This window comes from Triturus cristatus, chromosome 2_2 (genome assembly GCF_964204655.1).
Source record: "Triturus cristatus chromosome 2_2, aTriCri1.1, whole genome shotgun sequence".
Lineage (NCBI taxonomy): Eukaryota > Metazoa > Chordata > Amphibia > Caudata > Salamandridae > Triturus > Triturus cristatus.
The window spans coordinates 227,354,092-227,366,853 of NC_140582.1; the positions used below are offsets into that span (position 1 = coordinate 227,354,092).

Here is a 12,762-nt window from a genome sequence, read left to right on the forward strand (position 1 = left end):
TCTCGGTCTCTGTCTCTGTCTCCTGTCTCTCTCTCGGTCTCTGTCTCTCTCTGTCTCTGTCTCTCTCTCGGTCTCTGTCTCTCTCTCGGTCTCTGTCTCTCTCTCGGTCTCTGTCTCTCTCTCGGTCTCTGTCTCTCTCTCGGTCTCTGTCTCTCTCTCTGTCTCTCTCTGTCTCCTCTCGGTCTCTGTCTCTCTCTGTTCTTCGTTGTCTGTCTCTCTCTGTCTCTCTCTGTGTCGGTCTCTCTCTGTCTCTCTCTGTGTCTGTCTCTCTCTGTGTCTGTCTCTCTCTGTGTCTGTCTCTCTCTGTGTCTGTCTCTCTCTGTGTCTGTCTCTCTCTGTGTCTGTCTCTCTCTGTGTCTGTCTCTCTCTGTGTCTGTCTCTCTCTGTGTCTGTCTCTCTCTGTCTCTCCCTGTGTCTGTCTCTCTCTGTCTCTCTCTGTGTCTGTCTCTCTCTGTCTCTCTCTGTGTCTGTCTCTCTGTCTCTCTCTGTGTCTGTCTCTCTCTGTGTCTGTCTCTCTCTGTGTCTGTCTCTCTCTGTGTCTGTCTCTCTCTGTGTCTGTCTCTCTCTGTGTCTGTCTCTCTCTGTGTCTGTCTCTCTCTGTGTCTGTCTCTCTCTGTGTCTGTCTCTCTCTGTGTCTGTCTCTCTCTGTGTCTGTCTCTCTCTGTGTCTGTCTCTCTCTGTGTCTGTCTGTGTCTGTCTCTCTCTGTGTCTGTCTCTCTCTGTGTCTGTCTGTGTCTGTCTCTGTCTCTCTCTGTCTCTGTCTCTCTCTGTGTCTGTCTCTCTCTGTCTCTGTCTCTCTCTGTCTCTGTCTCTCTCTGTGTCTGTCTCTCTCTGTCTCTGTTCTCTCTTGTGTCTGTCTGTCTCTGTCTCTCTCTGTCTCTCTCTCTGTCTCTCTCTCTGTGTCTCTCTCTGTGTCTCTCTCTGTGTCTCTCTCTGTGTCTCTCTCTGTGTCTCTCTCTGTGTCTCTCTCTGTGTCTCTCTCTGTGTCTCTCTCTGTGTCTCTCTCTGTGTCTCTCTCTGTGTCTCTCTCTGTGTCTCTCTCTGTGTCTGTCTCTGTCTCTGTCTCTGTCTCTGTCTCTGTCTCTGTCTCTGTCTCTCTCTCTCTGTCTCTGTCTCTCTCCGTCACGCCGTTTTCACATGCTTGTGCCTCTAGGATGGCTCTCGCCTTGGTTTGCGAGGTAGTTCCAAGGAATCGTGCTTTGCGCTTTTCTTGCGATGGCTTTGTGGCTCTGACTTTCTGGTGCTTTACTGCCACCTGCTGATTTTGCCTTGGCTTGTACGGTTGTTCCTCAGAGTGGTGCTCTGCTCTTTTCCTGCTCTGACCTTCTGTTGTCGCCTTCTGGTGCCTTGGTACCACCTGGTGAGGTTTCTTTCCTTTTGTTTCTCTCTAATTTTATTTCTCTGTTTTTTTCGCACACTGTTCCCATGCTCTCCTCCGTTTTGTTGTGATGGCTCTGCGTTGTGGTGCGGAAAAGTTCTCCGAAGCAAACTGATGGGGGTGGGGCTTATGTGACCTCACTGACGTCACGCCCGCGGAGGACGTCGGGGCGGAGTCTAGTGGTACCGCTACCCGGCGTGCAGAGATGCTGGGGAGGAAAGTTTTCTGGGTCCAGTCTCACGCCTGGGGTAATTCTACGTGAAGGCATCTGCGGCTAGAATCGTCTCTACCGGATACATTGTTACCGAAGGTAAGTAACTTGTACCTCAAGCTCCTTACTATCAAAACGACCTTCCTTGTGGCAATAGAATCTGCCCAGAGGGTCAGTGAGCTTCAGTCCTTGTCGCTCAAGCCTCCTTATCTTAACATCTACCCAGACAAAGTCCCTTTCTTCCGAAAGTGGTCATTCCATTTCACTTAGGCCTTCTTTTTACGCTCTGCCTCATCCCTTCAAAAAGAGCATTGGCGTTCTACCTGCACTGCATGAAAAAGTTCCGGGTAGACGACCAACTCTTCGTGGGGTTTGTCAGAGCGAAGAATGGAAAGGTTGTGTAGAAATTTACAATCTCACGATGGATCATACTCTGTATCAAAATCTGCTATGCACTGGTTAAGAAGTAACCCCTGAGGGTTTGCGTGCTCATTACCCCAGAGCTAAAGCTGCCACAACTGCGTTCACTCACAGAGTTCCAGGCCTGGACATCTGCCAGGCAGCAACGTGGGCTTTCCTGCACATGTATATCTAACACTACAGTCTGGACAGTGAAGTCCGTAAGGATGGTACTTTGCCTATTCTGTCCTGCAGCATTTCGTCGTGTGAGGTTGGTCCACAGGTATTGCTTGGGTATCAATTCTAAGGTAAGGAATCTGCAGCTAGAAGTCTCTATCAAATGAACAAGTAACTGATCTTTGGTAGGGCCTTATCTGGTAGAGACTGTCTAGCTGCAGATTCCTTACCAACCCACCCATCCTCCCCGCTCTGCAAACAGATTTCTACGGACAGGGCTTTCCCCTCGCAGGGCCCTAGTTTTCCACAGCAGTGGTTAGTGTACTTCTTGGCTCCGCGCTTCCTGGGTGGAAAGTTATGACAATTATCTGATGTCAATGCACCTGGGTGGCGCCTATACAGGCATCACAAACTTCACTTCTGGCGTGGACGACACCAATGACGCTAGGCAGAGCGGAATGAGGCCACCTACCAGCACGCAGGGTACTGCTCACTAAACATTTCTGGATCCAGTCTGACTCTTGGGGATAATTCTAAGGTAAGGAATCTGCAGCTGCATAGAGTCTCTACCAGATAAGGTGTTACCGAAGGTAAGTAACTTGTTTGTTAGGGTTATATTTACTCAGTTTGCTTCTTTACTGGTTACACCGCACTGAAGCCTCCCACATTTATGCCTATGCTTCACATACTCACAGCCTACATCCCTTAAGCAGGTTGCTCCAGGACCCCATAGCAGCTAATATACAACTGGGAGATAAACGCAGATCCTTGAGACTACTTGCTTGGACTGTAAATGGGCTGCTTGACAAGATTAAGCTTGGAGCAGTCTTGAGGGCCGGCCATAGGGCCAGATGGCCTGCTTTTGCAAGAAACCCATATAATAGATCATAATCATCAATGTCCTTTCTTGGCACTAATTGGGTTTAGAAGGGTATTTCACTCTGGGTTCCATAGGGGGTCAAGAAGGGTAGCTATACTCATGAAAGGGCACATCCAGTTTCACCACATTTTGACTTGGCATGACGGATTTGGATGTCCCGTCGCAATCTCTGACCTTCTTCAGTGGAAACCCTTCTTCCTCATTAATGTGTAGCCCCCCACTTTGTCACAGGCATTTTTGCAGACCCTACTCTGTGTCATTGTGGAGTTCCCACCGGGGCCTTGGATCCTGGGGGGGACATGAATTTTGTAGCTCACATTCAAATGGAATGCTCCGAGGGCTCGAGAGGTCCCCCGTCCCGGATGGCATCAATTCGCCTCATAGACAAAATGGGCTTATTAGATGATTAGATGCTTGGCTTTTCTGCCATCCCACAGACAACAGTTACACTTTTTTTTCGGGGGGTACATAAGATCTTATCCAGATCTGATTATTTCCTCCTCCCCAAATCCCAAGGCTACACAATATGCGAGACACACTTCTGGGTATGCAGATTGTCCGACCATGCACCAGTTGAGTTGCTGGTGACGTTGGGGGAGAGGGGAGGCCTGCCTCAGTAGCATTTGAGTAACTGGACCATCGTGACTTTGAGTTAGCCCTGCATAATAATGTGGGTTCATTCGCCTACCACGTGACTCTGTGGGAGACGTGGAAGGCCACTGCACCAGGCTTCATTAATGGTTACCGCACGGCCCACCGGGACCTCATTGACATTGAGGTAGAGTACTTGGAGGTGAGACTCCTGGAGTTGGAGGCTCAATATGTGGACTCCCTGGATCCGACTATCCTTTGAGATTCTCTACATGCCAGCACCTTCTTGTGTCAAACCTTGATGGATACGCACGCTCAGACTGGATGTCGACTCAGTCGTATCTGTCATTGGAGGGGGGGACAAATCTAGTAAAAACCTCCGCTAGCTTTGTTCGGTTGCATCTTCACAAGATCCCATTACCTTTGTTCTGAATACCCAGGGCGAAGGTTTGAATGATGAGTGGCGGACCCTTTGCAGCCTACTACAGAGTACTATATGCTCACCAAGAATCAAAGTGCTCCTCTGAAGTAGAAATGTTTACACATGATCTCCCTACCCAAGACCTCTCGGAGGAAGACAGACACTAGGGCTAGAAATCTATGGTAGACGAACAGGGGGAAGGGGCGTTTATGCAGCTCCAACCGGGGAGTAACTGGATCTGGTGGTTTCCTGGCTGAGTTCTACTAGGCCACTTGGGTGGTCACAGGCCCTCATCTGTTAGGGGGCTTTCAGGAGGCTCTGAGGGGCAACTTACTGCCCCTGAATCTAGAACATCTTACATCATTATCATTCTAAAGCTGCACCATCCACCGGAGTGCTGTGAATCCTACCGGCCAATTTCTCTTTGTAACATCGAGTTCAAGGTGTGAGCTAAGGCCCTAGCTAATAGGCTGATCAAGGTAATCTCAGCCTCATCCAATCGGACAAGTCAGGCTTCATGCCGGACCAGGCTATGAGACACAACATATGATGCTTTTGCAAGGTCATCACACTGTCCAAGCACTACCACAAAGAAAGTGCGCTGTTAGAAGTGGGCTTTTGCCAGCCAATTTTTGTTCTCTCTCCCGGCCAAAATGAATTTTGGACCCCAATGTATCAACTATGTCAAGCTTCTCTATATGGAGCTGTTTGCCCAGGTTAGGGTGGGCAGGGCCACCTCCTCGCCCTTTCTGGTCGAGCGAGGAACATGTCAGGGGTGCCCCCTCTCACCCCTCCATTTCGCCCTGGTCATTGAGCCCTTGGTGGACTGGATTAGCGTAGATGCGCAGCTGAGGGGATTTGAGTGGGGGGACTAGGGGTGGAGGAAAGTGTTGCGTTATATGCAGATGATGTGCTCATCTTTCTGATAGATCTCCAGGGCTCGGGGTCTCTCGTGCTCCAGATAGTGGACATCTTTGGGAGATTCTCAGGGCTCCGAATACACCTCAGCAGGTCCTCGTTTTACCTATGGAGCAAAGGCATGCTGGAGTTGCTGTGGATGTCAGAGGTCATGTCCTCAGACAGGGATTCCAATAACCTACGGGTGCATATCATTATGAATGAGGCTCAGACGTGGACCCTGAATATACAGCCGCAAATATATAGTCTGACTGCCGATTTGAAACACAGGTCAACACTTCTCTCCTTACTTGGGAGATCTGCTATTTTTAAGATGGTGGCTCTTACACAACTCTTGTTCCAACTCCAAAATTCCCAGTTTCCTGTGCCCGCATCCTTCTTTTCCCATATCTCGCTCCTGTAGAGGTTCCTTTGGAATCTCGTTCCACCCAGAAATGCCCTCTCTAAGTGCAGTAAAATGACCAACGATGGCGGTCCACGCCAGATATGGGGTCCTACTACAGGAGAACACAATTGACTGTCCTGAACGACTGGTGGTTCGGAGGATTAGGTGACCTCACTCATGTATCCGAGACATGGACGCAAGTCTTTCCTGCACCTGCTATATGGGGGACTGGTCCCCCGGGACCTCGCCCTGGCCATCCGGGTCGTCCTCGCTGCCCGGAGGGAGGCGGGTGGCATTCATAGAGTGGAAGGGGCAGCTCACCAGGGAGACACCTCTATGGGAGGGCAAGGCTGTGCACTAGGTGGCTGGGCTACCGTGGTTAGGAGCTGGGACCTCATAGGAATTTCTGGAATTGGGGATGTCCTCCAGCGGAACTCACTCAAATCTTTCACTGTTCTTCAAGAGGAGTTCCAGTTCTACCAGACCCAATTCTATAAATACCTGCAGCTCAGTAACGCGGTCACTCCCTACGTTGCACACTTAGAGGCTATCTCACAATTTAGCCCACTAGAAGCCAAAATACTTCTGACAAACATCTCACAGCACAAGATCTCCGTTATATATAGGTCCCTGGTTGTCAGTGCTCCAGATACTTTTGAGGCCCTCCGAGAGGCTTGGGCTGGCGAGTCACTAGCTTCTCCCCGCGAGGTGGCCATTGCCTCCCAGTACCGCTTTATTCAGCTGCACTACTTCAACAGATTTTATTATACTAGGGAGAAGCTGTGGAGGAAAGGTCTTATTGGGTCTGCAGCTTGTTTGCGCTGTCAGACTGAGATAGGAGACTTCTTACATACAGTCTGGAGCTGTGCAGTTCTCTTACCTTCTGGACTGGAGTATGTTATTGACTAGAGGGAGTGTTGGGTCTGACCCTGCTGAGGACCTCACAATGTGCACTGCTGCACGTCTCGGAAGGAATTGATGGGAACAAATATCTGCTGGGCCTTACTGTAGCCAAACGTGATGTTGCGAGGACGTGGAAGGAAGCTCTTGCTCCCTCACTGAAGGTTTGTAAAGGGGGCTAGACTGCTGCTTAGGTTTGGAATGCCCTAATGATCTAGCTCAGGCTGCCCCAAGAAAAACAGTAACATTTTGTAAGGGTGGGCAGACTACTGTGGGATACAACTGGAGCTGTGTCTAAAGCAGGGGAGGTCCCTGGCCGAAATCAAAGCGTTCACGGCATGAGTACCTCTTCTGAGTGGGTTGGTGGAAATGAGTGGAGTGATCATTATATAGATTACTATACAGCGTTGTTGCTGTCTGTGGGTATATCGTTATAGTTTTTGTTTCGTTTGCTACCTTTCTTTGCTTTGTCATATATTGTAAAGACAGCCATGCTGAATGGACTTCTACCCCAAATGTTTGACAGATGGGTTGATATCAATGCTTATTGGCTGTCTATTCATATTGTATTGCATTATCGCTAAAAACCCAATAAAGAGTTTTGAAAAGCAAAAGAAAATCTGCAGATTATGTTGAAGATGATGGATTGTGCGGCAAATTTGGCAAATCCACAATCGTACTTAAAAGCTTCAGAATTGCAAATTTTTTGGGATGCCATGAGCAGGGACACCAGAAAGGATCAGTGAGACCCCTGTTCATTTACCCCGCTCTGATGGACTGTATGCTAGCTACACTGGTCTGAAGATTAATAGAGATATACAGTGCAGGTAGCAAAAAACCTTTGTCTTGCACCAGTTCACTTTGTTGATATCAGGGGTTCTGGGATCAGCATGATGTTTTCTGCAAGTAGCCGAAGTACGTAATTCCTGATCATTACACACATTTTGGTCCTCAACTTTCATATGAACACATAATGCATTCTGAGTGTTGTAGTCTTGCATTGTCGCCATTGAATGCTATTAGACTACCATACCTGAAAATACTGATTGTAGGTGACTAGTTCAGAACTGGACACCTTGTCAGCAATGACCTGGAATGAGCTGATCACACAGTCTGTAACTGTTTTGATACCTTGTAATAGTATCCATAATGTGCAAATTATGCCACATATGTAGCATTTCACATGTCGAAAAAAGTAGCTGACGCACAGCCCTGGTGTTTGTGTGATTCATTTGAGTTGGAGCTTAAAAGCTTTCCAGATTATAATGGTTCATATGGGGAGCGGGATCCAGAGACAGATGAAAGTGGTACCTGCACCATTGAACGCTATTCTTAGTCAATGTAAATCTGTTTTATGCTCTGCATGGTGGACAGGATTCCCATTTTTGATAATTGCATGGAAACTGTTGAATAAATCATTCTTATTGTTGGTAGTTCAGGTTCATGCATTGCAGATTTGTATGGAATGCCAACATCAGTAAATATTTCTCTTAGGCAGATTGTGTATAGCTTAAATAAAGAACTGCTCTGATTTACTTATTGATATTTTCAGAATATGTGAAATCAGTCATCATGAGATTTGCGCCATCTTTATGGATGGTCACTGAAGTATGTATAACAATAAACTCTGTTTTAAAAATGATTGCACAAAGTCATTTTTAATCGGCTTGCCTTTGTCCTACAGAACCAACATATCGTTCAGCTTGCGTGTTAACTGTCCATGCAATAGGGCGTTATGCCCCAGATGTGCTGAAAAATCACGCTGGGTTGGTTCTGCCGCTTGCGTATTTGGGCATGCATGAAGTGGCAGATGATGAAAGTGAAGAGAAGGACTACTCCAGTTTGTGGACAGAAGTATGGCAGGAAAATGTGCCAGGTATATTCTGACAATTAAACATTAATGCTGAAATGGAATTTGAAGTCACTGAAAATATTTGTGCTATGGTGAACTGCTTCTCAAACTGCAGCATCCTTTTTCCCCATATGTTTGTATTGCAGTTCTTTATCATAGGATATGTGTTCTTTTCAAGGTAAGTGTCACTTCTAAATGGCAACACAAACATGAACTGACTTTAATTTTTGCAAAAGGACTAAGGCAGGTCTACATTGACTAACTTAATATTTGTGCAATCGAGGTTTAATAAAAATGTATCTAGGTATATCCTAAAACCTGCAACAACAACAAACCTCAGTGTACATTGTTTACAGTGCCATCGCAGGCGCAGCTAGCCAGTTGTCTTGACCAATCATGCTGGCTCAGGATGATCACTAAGCGATGGGACATATCACTTTTCAGCCTCGTTAGCACAAACATGAGCTGAGGCTTTAATATGTGCTCCAAGTAAGGTTGTAAGCCTTCAGTAACCCATAGTTCAGCATACATAGAGACACTGATTGTTTGACACACTATTTGGTGTCTTTCGTCTTCAAATAGCTTTTTATGCACCCTTACTCATCCAGCTCAAAGATTCTGGGTCATTAAATATGCTGGGTCAATCCAGCTTTGAGCAAAGGATCTTAATATGCCTCAACCAGGGAATGTGCAAAGCTAAGTCAAGAGTGAGACAGTCCTGAATTAATAGACTAAGATTTGCTACTTCGTTTGTCCTCACCCTATACCAAAGTAGAAGGGAGTGAAGCCTAATAGGATCCTCTTGAAAAGTTAGTCCCAACTCTTTGAGTAACTTTTGTTGGGCAGCTGGCTAGTTCTAATATCAGTCTATGAAGATAATTTTGTGGTGTTTACGTATTTGACATCTGCCCAATAAGTAGCCAACACTGTACACTTTCCTCGATAGATAGTACCCATCTTTCTAAAGGGTTTCAGACTGTAATATCTTAGAGAAAGCAAAAAGGGTGTTTATGGCCTTCTCAGATTGATTCTGGCTTTGCCCTTTCCAAGTGCACCCGAATCAAATTGTACACCCAAAAATGAGAAGGTACCTGTCTGCTTCATCTGGGCACCCTTCAAACTAAAATAGCAGGAGCAGTGTGATCTAGGGATCATAATACATGGTTTATGTGAATTTACACTGAGGCCCAGCTCGCCCATGAATTCCACATAGGTATTTAAAAGGAATAGTAAACCCTTTGGGGTGCTGGACAATTATACTGTGTCATCCGCATGCAGGAGTCCCGGCGATGGGCACTGACCTATTTGAGGCATGTACCTACATCTCTCAACCAACATTATCTCCAAGTTGTTCATGTAAAGTTTAAAGAGGAAAGGAGCAAAACACACACCTGCCTATCCCCCCTGTCAGTACATAAATTCTCAGTGCATTTAACATTAAATCCATGCCTTACTCTGGCACTTGAGCCAGTGTAGATGTCCGGTAGAAGATTAATAATCGATTTCTCCACCCCACCTCCCTCAATCAAGTGCCACAATTTAGGATGGGATACACCCTTTTTAGACACCATATATTTTGTGATAAGTAATCCCAGGTTCAAATAGTGCTCATACCTCTACGGAATCCATATTGAATGACAGAACTGCAAAATGTTATGCCCACTGATCCAACATAGCTAGTAGTATCTGCTAATGATTTTGACTAGGACCTTGTTGAGTCATTGGTTTCTGTAATTTACCATTTGATAACTTGCAAAAAAGTGTTTGAGACTATACCATATGGCAGTGTGCTGTAAAAAACTGTGTGTGCCAAGTGATCCCTAAACACCAAAGTAATTTCCACAACCCAGTGTCTCTGAGTTTTTGGCCTTCACAGTGACTCCAGAAATGTCATTTTTGCACATTTCTTGCAGCCACCCTGTCCTCAAGCATTTTCTATGAAATGGTCGGTATAGCCTAGCCTTTAATTTCCCACTCTGATTTATCTCGACTTTAAGCACTAATTGGCATCAATTTAAGCTTAGCCATACTCTTCTAGTATGTGGCGTTTCCCACTTCAGAGAATTTCTGATGGATACTTCTAACCACAGATTTCTCACTTTAGAACATTCCTCGGGCTGTTAAATGGTAGCGGCAGTTTCAGTCGATAACCTTCCAAGTATTTGCCCGGCGATAATCGCCTCTCATACCACTCGATAATTTACCAATAAAAGAGGCAGGCGCCGGAGACTGGAAGGCAGGAAACAAGGTTTTATTCCGTCGGAGCAGAACACATCAGATCAGACAGCAAGGTATCGTCACGAGGTGCTCTAACCGCATCTCTGAGACCTGGTCTCTTATACACTGGTTTATTGCTTTATTACACATAGTACATTCTTGAGATTCTTTTGAAGTACGGGGGAATATCCCCTGGAGCCCCGGTTCAGATCCGATCCCACACATAGATACAGTAGAAGTTCCCACCCCACCCACAGTAGGAGATGGCTATTGCGCAGCAGGGTATTCCGTCAATTCCCGGGGGTGTGTGTGACCGGTCGGGTCTCAGGGGGTAGGGGCTTTGATCTACTGTAATCCCTTTGATGTGGGGTGTTTCCCTTACAGTAGGGGCAATAAACTGCATCCGCAGGGCTAGGTGATGGCCTGGGACCAGTTCGGTCAATGGGGCGCAGAGGAAGGGGGTTATCAAAGGAGAGGCATGACCATGTATGGGTTTGTCGGTCGGAAGTGGCTCCGTAGCAGGGTCGCGCAGAAGGAGAGGGTTTATGGCCTGTATGAGAGAGCGGGGGTGGCCAGCGCGCGGGGGATGCTCGCAGCGCCAAGGGGACCGCGCTGACGATTGACAATGAGTGGGGAGAGAGTGGGGTGCCTAAAATGGCGGCCGTGCATTCGCTGTGCGTGACGCTGGGGAGAGGCAAGATGGCGCAGATGATGTTCAGTTTGCACGCTAAATTTCCACAGTCCTCCCTTTTAACATATCTCGCCAGCTTGCCTAGTTCGGATCTATCCCCATAATACCCCGTACCTCCACCTCGTTCAGAGCTTTCATCCGCTCGGTTTCAAAGTCCAAAGTCTTAGGGCAGATGCAGTTCATAAAAAGCGAACATAAAGGTGGCAGACACTGAATCCCCAAGCAACATCCACATAGTATCACAATTGGTATCAGGATAAATGAAAACAGCCTCCATCCCCAACCTTTAATAGTGTCCCAAAACCAACTCCCCAGCGACCATTCTTCTTGTTCTTGATGGACCTCTGCGGACAGTCTGTGGAGGTGTTCAATTGCTTTGTAGACTGAGGGTGAGTTATCCGGTACGTAGGTACAACAGCTGGACCCAATGATGCGGCATGCTCCTCCACGATCTGCTAGAACCACGTCTAGAACAAGGCGGTTCTGGAGGGCCACCAGGCGGACGGCCTGAAGCTCAGCGGTGTTGTTGGCGAGGGCGCCAGCTGTAATGTTCATTGCCGTTTCGACTGCCTGGGTTAAGTGGCGGATGGCACGGCTGTTTGCCATTGGACCCCAGAGAGGAACAAGGCCTTTGACTGCGTCCATGAACTGTGCTCCGGTGGAGTCGGCCTGAACAATGTCTTTGGCCCGTTTCTGTCGGTGTTGGTTTGCTGGAGCCACATACGTCGGAGGAAGGACAAAGGCGATGTAGCAGGTGCCTCCCCAACCTTTCGGAAGCCAGGTGTAGGCCTTAGTACCGCAGATGAAGTACATATTCGGGGAGGCAACAAAGGAGGGTGGGTCAACTGAGTCCAATGTTCGGGTGATGAGGCAGGAGCTGTGGCCCACCAGCTGTGCCCCCAGGCCTTCGAGGCATACAGACCCAGTGATGTTGATGACGGACAGGGCCACTGTTAGGGTGGCGGCCGTTCGTTTCCGGAGGTAAGAGAAGGTGGGTCTGGCTGGATTGTTGAACACTTGCATTTCAACTCGTTCTTTGGCAGGGATGTCCATGTGAAAGGAAGTGTTCGATCTCAGAGGGCAGAAGAGGGCAGAAGTTCTTCCAGTTTTGTTCAGCCAGAACCCATGGTAGAAGTGTGACATGGTTCTGCCGGAAGTGGCATTGTCCTTGTAGCTTTCTTGCAGGAGGATTAGCCAGGCGAGGCAGGAGCCATGGACAGAAAAAGGTGAAGGGATAAAAGGGATAGAGTGTCCAGTGGCATGTGGTAGCAGTCCACAGATCCAGCAATTAGTGGCGTTGGTAGCAAGATTGTGTTGGTGGAGCAACTGTACAAAGGAGTTATTCCAGAACTCCTTACGCCTTTCTCGGAGTTGGGGTGAAAGCGAGATCAGATGATGTTCTTTCGTGGTGGTAGGTTGAACGGTGGCCAGTAATGTCTTATGAGCGGGTGTGCTCTCCTCCATGATCCAGAAGGCGACCATGAGGAGAAGGCAGAAGAGAAGGGTAATGAAAAGTGCAATAGTCTTTAAGCTGTGCATTCGGTCAGTCTTTGGGTTTCTGTAGTGGATCTTCGGACGTCCGGTTGCTTCCATCATCTTCATGTTGGGCGCTTCCATCACCTTCAAGAGACTCGGTAGCGGGCAGAACCACAGACTTTGTTTGGTTTCTCTCCTGGTGGCCTTTGGGGTGACTAGGCTACCGCTTTGAGATTTTCACTTAGCTTGTGGTCTGCTTAGCCGAA

General features: G+C 47.6%; 1 protein-coding gene across 2 annotated transcripts in view; it reads left to right on the forward strand.

The window, feature by feature from the left end:
- The window catches only part of ECPAS (Ecm29 proteasome adaptor and scaffold), an 819,497-nt gene that overhangs the window by 508,311 nt on the left and 298,424 nt on the right, over nucleotides 1–12,762 (forward strand). For both annotated transcript variants that reach the window (XM_085641278.1, XM_085641277.1), the window contains exon 41: nucleotides 7,945–8,136. In XM_085641278.1, the coding sequence (XP_085497404.1) occupies nucleotides 7,945–8,136 (192 nt within the window). The remainder of the gene's footprint in view (nucleotides 1–7,944; nucleotides 8,137–12,762) is intronic.